Source organism: Petaurus breviceps, unplaced genomic scaffold, assembly GCF_028583685.1.
Source record: "Petaurus breviceps papuanus isolate PSGF00001 unplaced genomic scaffold, PetGlider_PUasm1.0 90865, whole genome shotgun sequence".
Taxonomy (NCBI): Eukaryota; Metazoa; Chordata; class Mammalia; order Diprotodontia; family Petauridae; genus Petaurus; species Petaurus breviceps.
Window position 1 is genome coordinate 6976992 of NW_027187367.1, and position 12450 is coordinate 6989441.

At 43.0% G+C, this 12450-nt stretch overlaps 1 protein-coding gene across 5 annotated transcripts in view; it reads left to right on the top strand.

Moving 5' to 3' along the window:
* Window positions 1-12450, top strand: part of ITPR3 (inositol 1,4,5-trisphosphate receptor type 3) — a 126131-nt gene that overhangs the window by 29336 nt on the left and 84345 nt on the right. For all 5 annotated transcript variants that reach the window (XM_069073470.1, XM_069073471.1, XM_069073472.1 and 2 more), the window contains one exon: window positions 7399-7520. In XM_069073470.1, the coding sequence (XP_068929571.1) occupies window positions 7399-7520 (122 nt within the window). The remainder of the gene's footprint in view (window positions 1-7398; window positions 7521-12450) is intronic.

The following is a 12450-nucleotide window of genomic DNA, read 5'->3' on the forward strand; positions in this document are numbered from 1 at the left end:
CACACACACACACACACACACACACACACACACACACACACACACACCTCCCCTGGGTTTGTCAGGAGCTGTAATAAGTCCCATGTTGGATCTCCAAGCCCCAGGGGTTATTAGCTCCTGCTTGGCTCTCTTTCCCGTTACAACCTCCTCCAAGACCTAGCCCCAAGTCCTGACATGCTCAGAGAGTGGAGCTGAGATGCCAGAGCTCGGCACCTCTGCAATTGGGGCAGACTGAGGTTCTGGCTTGCGTCCTTTGGTTACACATGGGTGGTATGTCTGTGCACACATATATGTGCGTGTTTGAGCGGGCAGTGAGATGTGCCCTGACTGGCTTCATTGCTCCATTATTTGTACTCTCTCTTCTCCCTCATCTTAACACTTATATCCTTCCTTGTTTTAGGGTTTCTTGTTCCCTGAGTCTTCGGGTATTGCTGCCCAGAGCTGCCCCAGTGCTGTGTAGCCCTCTCAAAGGGGTCCCCTTCTGGGGCCCTCCTTAAGAAGTGTCTGCAGCGATTGGAACTCAAACTTATCCCTTTCCCTTATTTCAACAATCTAGCCAACATTTACTAAACACTTACTATCAGCAAGCTGGAGAAATAAAGACAGACATGAGCCAGTCTGCCATCAAGGAACTGGGAGGCTAGAACCCTAACACAAGGAAGTAAATAGAAAGTCTAGGCCAAGTAATACAAAATAATTTCCAAGAAGGAAAGAGTGCTAATAATAGTGGGATCAGGAAAGAACTCCTGTAGAGGGTGGCACCTTATTTGTGTTTTAAAGGAAGTTAGGGATTATATAAAGAAGAAATAAAGGAGAAATGCATTCCAAAATGGTGGGCAGCCTGGACAAAGACACGGAGGCAGGGGATGGTGCATTATGAGCAGGAAATAGCTAGCAGGTCACTCTAAAGGATATCTCAAAGAGAGTGATATGAAATGAATCTTACAGAGGATCCATATGGTAGAATACCATATGGTTGAGGTATTTTATCCTAGAAGCAACAGGGAGCTATTGAAGATTTTTGAGGGAGATGCAGCATGACATAGTCACAGGTGTTTTTTAGGAATATCAGTTAGGCAGCCATGTAGAGGATGGGTGGGAGAAGGGAAGCATTGGAGACATTGAGACCAATTAGAAGGCTTTTGCAGTAGTTTTGGCAAGGTGAAATGAAGGCCTGAATTAACTAGGTGGTGGTTCTGTGAATACAGAGAATGGGTCAGATGCAGGAAATGTTTTGCAGGTCAACAGAACATGGAAGTTGATTGAATAGAGGGGTGAGAGAGAAGAATTGAGGATGATTGTGATCGTAAACCTGAGTGTCTTCAAGAATGGTGGTGATTTTGATAGAAATAGGGAAGTTTGGAGGAGGGGTTGTTTTTGTTTTAGGAAAATGTAGTGAGCTCCCTTTTGGATATGCTGAGTTTGAGATGTTTGCAGGTTGTCCAGATGAAGCTATTCTGCATGTGGTGAGTGTTGTGAGACTAAAGGTCAGTGGAAGGATTGGGGCTGAATGTGTAGATCTGGATGTTACCCATGTAGAGGTGATAATGGAACCAGTTAGAGCTGATGAGGACACCTAGGGAGAGGGTATGTAGAACTGTAGAAAAGAGGCCTAGGACAGGGCGTTAAGGGTGTCCTCATTTAGTGAGTTGAAGGAAGATGATCAACTAGCAAAGGAGACTGAAAATGACTGGACAGAAAGGTAAAAACAGATTAAAGATAGCATTGTCACAGAAATTAAGGGAGGAGAGATCATCTGAGAGGAGGGGGTGATTCACTGTGTCAAAAGCTACAGAGGGTCAAAGAAAAGGCCATTATATTTAGGACTTGGGAGATCATTATTTACCTTGTAGAATCAATTCCTTTTTTTTTTTTTGCTTTATTTTTGGAGGGTGGAAGGCAGGCCAAATGGGATTAAGTGACTTGCCCAAGGTCACATGGCTACTAAGTGTGTCAAGTGTCTGAGGTTAGATTTGAACTCAGGTCCTCCTGACTCCAGGGCTGGTGCTCTATTCACTGTGCCACCCAGCTGTCCCCAGTGGAGAAGCAATTGCAATTGAGTGGTATGATCAGGAACCAAACTACAAGGACATGAGAAGTGAGAGGAATGGAAATATATAGGCAGTGATGACCCTTTCTAGGAATTTGTCTGTGCAAAGGAGAAGGAATATAGAGTTAGAACTTGAGGGAATGGCAAGGATAATTGAAGGTTTTTCAAGATTGAGGAGACCTGGGCATGTGTGTAGGCCTTGGGAGAGGAGCCGGTGTATAGGAGAGATTGAAGATGAGAGAAGGAGGGACTAATCAAGGGCCCAAGTCACTGGAGGAATGGATGGGATAAAGGACACAAGAGATGGAGTTATCTTTGATAAGGAGAAGGTTCATGTTTTCTTCAGAAACCAGGGCAGAGAGAATGGGGATTTTGAGCAAGGTTTTCAGGTGTGGAGTCAGGGAGAATAGGGAGCTCATGACAGATAGCAAAGGAGGAGAGTCTTCTGAGAGGACAGGTAGAAGTGGTGGAAGGGGTCTGAGGAAAGGGTTCAGAGAAGCCATTGTTGGAGAATATGATAGAGAAGAATAAAAGCATAGCTGTATGATAGTGAGGGCCTAATTAAGATTAGATGATATAAATTCCTGCTGAATACATTTACTATTTAATCTTTAGGACCATTCAGCAGATTGGGAGTAGGAGGATTGACAGTGGGTGGTGAGATTTCCATGACTGGGATTTATCTAATGATAGGGCAAGGAGAGAAGGAATTAAAGGGTAGATGATAGTGTATGACACTATCGAACAGTTCTTCCTCCTCAATGGCTATAAAAAATATTGCTCAGGTCAATCAAAGGGTCAAGATTGTGAAGGAAGTTAAATGAAGTCATAAAAGGAGTGATGGTGGACTGTGAGAAAGAAAAAAGAAGGAAGGAAAGAGAGAGAGAAGAGAGAGAGAAAGAAAGAGAGAAAGGGGCGGCCAGGTAGCACAGCGACTAAGAGCACTGTCTCCAGTTTTGGGATGACCTGGAGATCGAATCCCGGGCTCAGACACTCACACCCAGAAATAACTGGCCATGTAACTTTGAGCAAGTTACTTAACCCCGATTGCTTAAAAAAAAAAAAAAAAGAGAAAGAGAGAGAGGAGAGAGAGAAAGAGGAAGAGAGAGAGAGAGACTGGTAGACTGGCAGGTGGAGTTCTCTGAGAACCAAGACTTTGCCTCTTCTGTTATACCTAATTGGTCTCCACTGCTCTCCTCCCTGAAAGGCAGGGCTAATCTCCCACTACATTTCATCATATTGGAAATACTCTGAAGGCAGTGGTTCTGTCTTTCCCAAGAGATTGAAGTGTCCTGACCTCAGGGACTGTGTCCCACATTAGTGGGACCTATCAGTTGTCTTCAGAATTGTGTAAGCCCTGGGAAAGGAAGTTACAGGATGATGAGGGCTTAGGTAACCCTGAAGACAATTGAGGCTCTCTGGAGCCTCCTTTCTTTCCAGGTATACCTTGGGTCTACCTTTGCTTGGGTTTTGCCCCTTCAAGAACATTTTGGAACATCGTTGAAAGGCAGCATGGCATAGCAGGGAGGGCACTGGACCTGGAGTCAGGAAGACCTGTGTTCAAACCTCACCCCAGACACTTCCTGGCTGTATGACCCTGGATAAGTCACAGAACCCATGACAGTTTCCTCCTCTGTAAAATGAAGGAGTTAGATGCCAAATTCCCTTTTAGCTCTGAATTTATGATTCTATGATTTCCTGTAGGTCCATTAGGGATGATTTGTCTTAAGGGCCTTTGGTCTCTTTCTCTCTCTACCTTATATTCTGGCATCAGATGTCCTTAGGCTCATGACAGATAGGATGCCTGGTCCTATTTTACTGTCTTCATCATGAAAACTCCTGAACTCTTGGTGTATTGGAAAGACCTCTAGCCTTATTGCACATGAATGCTCAGCATCACTCTTCTCCACCAGCTAGACTGGTCTCCTAACTAACAACCCCTCCTCCTCACGAGTCATACCCCTTCTTGCCTCTGCACTTTTGCTCATGCTGTTACTTTATCGAACAGTCCTTCCTCTTCGATGGCTATCAAAAATATTGCTCAGGTGCCAAGGCCCAGCTCTAGTCATACTTTCTGAGGGATCCTTCGCTAGCCACTTCAGGGATCTCACCTTGCTCTGAGCTCCTGGCACCTCAGATGCCATCGCATCCAAAATTTACCTGACCAAGAACCTCCACTACCATTCCACCAAATGGTCATCTAGCTTTAGTTTGAAGAGCTCCAACGAGGGGACACTTATCACATCTTAGAGCAGTTCTACCATTCTCTGCCTCATTTTGTACCTAGCCTTAAGCACTGAATGGGTGTTGCCTCATTCAAACTGAGACCTGTTAAGGACCTCAAAAAGCCAAGGTCTCCCGCTGTATCCAGGGCCATCTCCAGTCATCCTGATCTATATCTTACCACTGGACTAAGATAACTCTGGAGGACAAAGTGAGGTTGGTGACTTTGCACAGACCTTTCTCACTTAAATCAAATTCACTTGCAAGTCATGACATCATCTCCCTGATGTCACGGTCCTCTTTGAGAATGAAAGACAAACAACAGCGACAACCACTTTTGTATGGTCCTAATTGTTAGGAAGCTTTTTTTCCCTTGGCATCAGCCTAATTTTGTTTTTCTAAAACTTGCCCCCATTGCTCCTTAATTTAGTTGTACCCTGTTGGAATAAGCTGAAGAAATCTCATTCCTCTTTCATGCTCCAGTCCTCCCTGAGTCTTTTCTTCTCCACACTAAATATCCTTCTTCATACAGAATGCATATAGCATGACCTAAAGCATTTCACCATCCTGGTTGCCATCTTCTGATCACTCTCTGGATTACTGATGTCCTTTCTCAAACGTGGCACCTATAAAGGAACTCAGTCTTCCAGATATGAGCTATCTCTGGCTAAGTAAAGTAGGATTGTGACTTTGCCTAGGTTTGGACACCATATCTCTCTGATTGCAGCCCAAGATTGCATTCGTTTTTTTTTAGCTCCCATATTACTCTGTTGACTCATTTTGAACTCACAGTCTGCTAAAACCCTCAGATGTTTGTATGTCTCACTCTGCAGACTGAGTTCATTTCTCTGTGCCAGGAAGTGGGTAGCATCCTTCATCATTGTTCCTCTGGAATTATAGTTGGTCATCTCATTGGTCAGAGTTCTTAAGTCTTACAGAGTTTTTTGTCTTGATGATGTTGTTTTTGTATAAATGGTCCTCCCACTTCTGCTCTCTTCACTCTGTGTCAGTTCATACAAGTTTTCCCTGGTTTCTCTGAAACCATCTCATTCATCATTTCTTACGTATTGTTTTAGTCATGTAACTTTTTGTGACCCCACTTGAGGTTTTCTTGGCAAAGATACTGGAGTGGTTTACCATTTCCTTCTCCAGCTCATTTTACAGATGCAGAACTGAGGCCAACAGGGTAAACTGACTTTATGCAACTACTAAGTGTCTGAGTCCAGATTTGAACTCAGGAGGCTGTCTTCCTGACTCTGGGCCCTGAACTCTATCTACTATACTACCTAGCTGCTACTACAGCACAATAGTCTTCTATTTATATAGCATAATTTATTCAGCTGTTCCCCAATTGATGGACACCCCTTTAGTTTCCAGTCTTTTTCCACCACAAAAGGAACTACTAAAATATTTTTGTACATGTGAGTCATTTTCCTCTTTTTTTTTTTTTTTATCCTTTCAGGGTATAAACCTAGTAGTGTTAGTGCTGGGTCAGAGGGTATGCATAGTAGTTTGTTGACTTTTGGGATATAACTCCAAATTACTTTCCAGAAAGGCTAGACCAATTCACAGCTCCACCAACGGTGCATGAACATACACTCCAAAATTTGTCATTTGGCTTTTCTGTCAGCTTTGCCAGTCTGATGGAGGGTTGGAAAGAGGGGGGAAACCTTGGAGTTGATTTAGTTTGCATTTCTTTAATTATTGATGATGTAGATAAATTTTTTATAGGGCAATTGATATTTTGCATTTCTTCTCTTGAGAAAATGCTCTCTTGTTTAACACTTTTTCATGGTTGCTAATCTTGTTTTCTCAACTGGACTGTGAGCTTCCCCAGGGGAGGGAATGGATTTGACACATCCTTGTGTGCTCTAGAGGGCTGTTCGCAAAGCAGGTTAGTATATATTCAACAGAGCAATCCATTAGAGACAGATCAGGCATGTAGTGCCTGAAGAGAATAGGGAAACAGAAGAATGGAAGAGGAGGAGGAAGAATAAGAAAGTGAGGAAAGAAAAGGCAGCATGCTTGTGTCTGAGGCCTAGGGGTAAGACCCTAGTAAGAAGCATCCTGAAAGCCCAGTTTCCTCTGATCCTGCTGGGATCTGCCTGCTTCACAGGCAAAGTGCCAGCAACCCATGAGCTGTTGTCCAGCCCTGAGTCATACACCCAGCCTAGTAGTCTCTAATCAGAGGGTAAAGGCAGCTCCCACCCTACCCCACCCTACCCTACTGCAATCCAGCACCCTACCCATCTGCAAAATGAGGGGGTTACACTATATGGTCTCTGAGGTACCTTCCAACTCTAAATCCTTGGTCACGTGGGCCTAATCAGTTTCCTAGTGTTTGTGCTTTTGTTTCTGAAATTCTGTTGACCTGGAATGTCCTCCCTCTCTAGCTCTCTGTCCTTGTCTACTTCCTATGTGGCTTAGATGCCACTTTCTCCATGAAGCCTTCCTTGACTACTTCAGTTGAAAGTGAGCTCTCTCTTCTTTCTTTGAACCGCCCCCACTCTCTTTCCCCCTCCCCCAGAGCACTTTCATTGGCCATATTCTATTCTGGGTGATAATTATCTGCATAAATGTCTGATTCTTCCTACTCATGTGCATCTTCTTGAAGGCAGGGGCTAAAGTTTGTCTTTCCCTCTCAGAGTTGAGCACACAAACATTAATTAATTAATGAACTCTTAGCACCATGGATTCAAATGTTTGGGCCACTGAATTGAACTGAACTTTGTTGGAACCATACAATAACCTTCCCTAGGCAATCCATTGTCCTGAGGCTTGATATCCTATTCCACCTGGACTGCTCTCCCAGTACCAAGCATTTCCTTGTAACTTAGTCACCCATTGTGAAAACTGGAAGGCACCACAGCCCAATCACCTTTTATGGAGGAGGGAAACTGAGGCCCAGATGGGGGAAATGACTTATCCAAGGTCACACAACAGTCAGGACTGGAACTCAGCCCTTCAAACTCTTCAGTCAAGGGCTCTTTTCACTAAATATGGCTTTCTAAGATAACATCTGTTTCCCTAAAAGTGTGAAGTATTCCTCCTAGTAGCTGCTCCTTTCTCCCTACCTGAAATGCCTCCCAGTTTAAACCATCATTTCTTTTTATCTTCCCTCTCAGACTGTCTCTTCAAGGTATGCCCCATGAACCGATATTCGGCCCAGAAGCAGTACTGGAAAGCCAAGCAGACCAAACAGGATAAAGAGAAGATCTCTGACGTTGTCCTGCTACAAAAACTCCAGGTGAGGGGAGTAGGACCCTGGGGAGGGGCTGGTAGGGGTCTCAGAATATAAAACGCTGGAGCAATGAGCATAGAATGTTAGAGCCAGAAGCTATGCTAGCATTTGGAGTGTTAGAATATAAAAATTCAGTGCTGGGAGGAAACCTGGAGACAAGATAGTCCATCCAGTCCTCTTAATGAGAAGTGACTTGTCCAAGCTCACATGGTAAGCCAGTGCTGGAGTCCAGAGATCTTGGCTACTAGTCTAGATGTTGCTACCGATTTACACCTTTGACTAAAAGTGAATGCTGTGAATCTTCATTGTCAACTTCTCATTTTGTCTTCAGTGTGCATAAATTCCCCACTCCCTCTCTTTCTTTGCTCACATAGTCCATTCTCCATTTCACCGACCCTGCCCCCTTCTTGTTGGTCATTGTTCTGTCTGGACAGATAAGTGGTTGGACTTGACCTTGACCTAAAGCTCTGGCCTCTCCAACATCCCTTCCCAAGACTGTCTAGCTTACTTAGTCCCCTTCTTTGCTGCCTGGTTGCTATAGCCTGAGCTAAGAGGATGGGTTTGTGGGGGCCGAGGGCAGGGAGGATCACCCTCCCACTCCCACCCCCTGCAGCTGCCTGGCAGATGTGAGCAGTGCAGGAAGTGTGGGTGGGTGGTGGACTGATTGCCTGTCGCAGAGTTATAAATAACTTCGTGTGTCTCTTCCTGGTCAGGAAGGGGGAACGGGGTGGCCTGTCTGTCACAAGGTTCTTTCCTACTCTGTGATAGACAGAGGCTGTTCTATATTGACTCAAACCTAGGTGCGTAAGAATATACTATCACACACATGCACACACTAAAATGCACATTTGCTCATTCACAGCCTCATACTTAATATATTTAGGGGTTAGTACAGTGCCCAACATACAGCAGGCCCATACACATAATGAATTACACACTTAAACCAGGGTTCATAATCAGGGATTCAAATACATAAACAGATCTGGGGGTCTATAAATGTATTTATTTAAAAAGAATTTTTTAAATTTTTAAAAATTAAAAAAAAAATATTTTGTTTTTGTGGAGGGGGGAAGGCAAAAATGTTAAGTGTCTGAGGTCAAAATTAAACTGAGGTCCTTCTGACTCCAGGGCTGGTGCTCCATTCTTTGAGCCACATAGATGCCCCCTCCCAATTTTTTTGATAACTATTTCAATATGATTGGTTTCTTGGGTCATTCTATCTTGTGCATTTAAAACTATTATTCTGAAAAGGGACTCCTAAGTTTCACTGGACTGTCAAAGGAGTCCATAACCACAAAAAGTTAAGAACCCTTAACTTAGACTCACTGCTTAGACACATACGCACCCAACTTCACATCCTTGGTGTGTTCTTTTGTGTAAACACAGTCATAGATACAGGAAGCAGGATAGCATGGTGCAGAAAGTCCTGGACATGAAGTGGGAGGATCTGAGTTTGACTCCTCTCTTTCCTGCTTATGAGCTGTGTGACCTTGGGTGAGTTGTTTCACCTCTCTGGGCCTTAGTTTCCTCATATATGAAATGAGCGTGGGACTATGTGGTTTCTAGTGTGCATTCCAGTTCTGACAGTCTGTGATCTGTGACATATATGTTCACACACATCTGCTTACAAAAACTCCTACTCTGATGCCTCATTATGGCAGTGGAGGAGACTCTGGGTTCTTGAGGGCTTTGCCAGCTGAGCTCAAGCTCTGGCAGGTTCTACCATGTGGGAAAGGCTTTGAATAGGGTCCTGGCAACAAACCAAGTCGGCTTTCAGGGACCAGCCCAACTAAGTGCAAAGAGTCTCATTAACAGCAAGCTAAACGCATGATGATTCTTTGGCCATGGCAACCTATGAAACCCAAAAACAAAATGGCCCTCTTAGTCCTATGTGGGCCTCTTTCTACTTCTGCATTGACAAGGGCAGAGTGTCAGAAAAGGGGCAGAGGGTGCTAAGAATCACATCTTTTATAGTATCTGCAAACATCAGCCTAGCTGTTACTACTCTAAACGTAGGGTCCAGTGACCAAGTGGTGATAGGGATGTCCAGAATTGAATTGTATCAATCTTGATATTCCAGCTATAAACCAAACCAGAAGGAAGTTGCTGGTAAATACTAAGATAGTCTTAGGTTCTCCTTGAAGAGACCAACAAGAGAATGTACAGAAATGGTTTTATCATGAGCTCAGAGGCAACCAAATACACCATTTCATGGGGCATTTGGTCATCCTGTACTTCAGTGCTCATGATATGTGCTTGTGGGATCACTCTGGCAATAATCGCAACCTGTGCATCCACATTTGTTGTAGAGGATACCGAACTCAATCAAACCTTCCAAATTAAATCAATATATACTTTGATACTTAGTGACTTTATTTATTTACTTTTAGCTTACAACATTCAATTCCATAATCCCTTAAGTTTCAAATTTTCTCCCCCTCCCTTCCCCCCCCCCCCCACCCCCCCATGGTGGCATGCAATCTGATATAGGTTCTATAGATACCTTCACATTAAACATGAGTCAAGTTGTAAAGAAGAATTACAACCAATAGAGTGAACAATGAGAAAGAAGGAATGAAACAAAACAAAACACAAAAGAGAGAACAAGTAGTTTGCTTCAATCTGCATTCAGACTCTGCAGCTCTTTCTCTGGATGTGGATAGCCCTCTCCATCATGAGTCTTTTGGAGCTGTCTTATAGCATTGCATTGCTGAGAGGAGTCCAGTCTATCAAAGTCAGTCATCACAGATAGAAGTTGTCTGTAATTGTGTACAAAGTTCTCCTGGTTCTGTTCTCCTCACTCAGCATCAGTTTATATAAGTCTCGCCAGGTTATTATGAAGTCCGTCTGCTCCTCATTTCTTATAGCACAATAGTATTCTATTACATTCATATACCACAACTTGTTTAGCCATTCCCCAGTTGATGGGCATTCCCTTGATTTCCAGTTCTTTGCCACCACAAGAAGAGCTGCTATAAATATTTTTTTACATATGGGTCCTCCTCCCACTTGTATGATCTCTTTGGGATACAACCCTAGAGGTGGTATTGCTAGATCAAAAGGTATGCACATTTTTATAACTCTTTGGCATAGTTCCAAATTGCTCTCTAGAATGGTTGGATCAGTTCACAACTCCACCAATAATGCTTTAGTGTTCCAATTTTTCCACATCCTCTCCAGCATTTATCATTTTCCTGTTTTGTCATCTTATATAGGTGAGGTAGGTGAAGAGGGTGAAAATTATGTTGGGAAATGTGGTTCAGGAATAGGGAATGAGAGAAGATAATGACACAGAAACCTCACAACTATATTTCATGGATCTTTTCTTTGAAAAAAGAATAAGGTAGGTTATGAATTGGACAGATGCTGAATAACATCACACAAAATCAAATTGATTGTCTATTAGCAGAGAAGAAATTCCTTATTACTGATGTGGGATCCATTGCTGAATCAACTGTCTGTATTTAGCAAGACCATTGACTTTTTAGAGCAAATATCAAAATGAGTATAAAGTTAGGAGAAATAATAAAAATGAGGAAAAAACCCATGATTTGTAATTAAAATGACTCCAACCTGATTTATTTAAACAAGGTATTGATCTTTTAAAAAATGGAATATGAACAGAAAAAAAGGACTTTGACAATGATTGCAGTAATTTGATTCAAGGGTTTCATTGACATCAGTGAAGAGATTAAAATAATTTAAGAAGCACTCTAGTCAGCAGATACTTATTTGACTTACATGCCAAGCAGAGATTTATGGCAGCCAAAGGCAACACTAATTAACATGTCGACTCATTTGTAAAAGTCTTACAGAGAAGCATGATAGAAGACAATGAACAATATCATAAAACAGACAGAAGCTGTGGAGAGCAGTCAGTTTCAAGAAAGCTTGGCAAGGCACCCAACTAAGCAAAGCCATACTCAGGATGTTTAAGGATGAAACTGAAAGGAGTACAGCAAGAAGAAGAAAGAGGGAAAAGATCGGCAAAGTTTTTTTTTTCTTTTTCTTCATAACAAACCCTTTTCTCCGTTGCGGAAAGTGGAGCTGCCCACTCTAACACGATAGTCCTAGATTTTACTCTAGAAGATTATTGTAGAATGGACTCTAACACAATATTCCGGGATATTCTTTTAGAAGTAGATACGGCATTAAAGAGATGGGGGAGTGGAACAATGTCGATGGCAACAGTGACAATGGGAGAAATGAAAACGGAGAGGGGGAAAATGGAAATCAAGACAAAAAGAGAGTGAGAACAGTGAGAGTGAAGATGGAAGGGGATCAGCAAGATTTGACCTCCATGTCAGCAAGCTTTGGTGACTCCTCTCTGGCTCACTGTCTCGTCTCCCAGCTCTCTCCCCTATGAAATGGGATTGTTTAGAACTGGAAAGTGGAGCAGTTTCCCTTCACCAGTGGAATGAGGTTTGGGTGGAGCCCATGCCAACACAATGTTGTATGAAGTCCAGGCTTCAGTCATCAGAGCCCTTCCTAATCCCAAATATACTCCAGACTTTGCACATTCATTTCCAAATCATGCCCTCTTCTCACACTGCAAGTGGAGATCTGCTGTCTGATCATGGAGGCTTAGGTGGGAGGTCACGGTCTCCTGGTTTTCATTTCATTAAACTTAGTGACACCCTCCTTCGAAGGACAGAGCCTGTAGTACATGATCTTAGCTTGTTTTATCCTTGGTGAACTCAGAGACTAGGGTCTTTGCCACCATTCCCCTTTCAGAGACTTGGATTTGGAGACTTGTGCAGTAAGCAAAAGAAGCATTGGCTAGGTGATTGGCAAACTTGGCTTCTCATGTCAATTCTGCCACTGACTTACTGTGTGACTTTGGGCAAATTGTTTCTGCTCTCTGGGTCTCAGTTTCTCTTTGTGTAAATAAAGTTTTTGGACCACATGGTAACTTACATCCCCTTCCAGCTTTGGT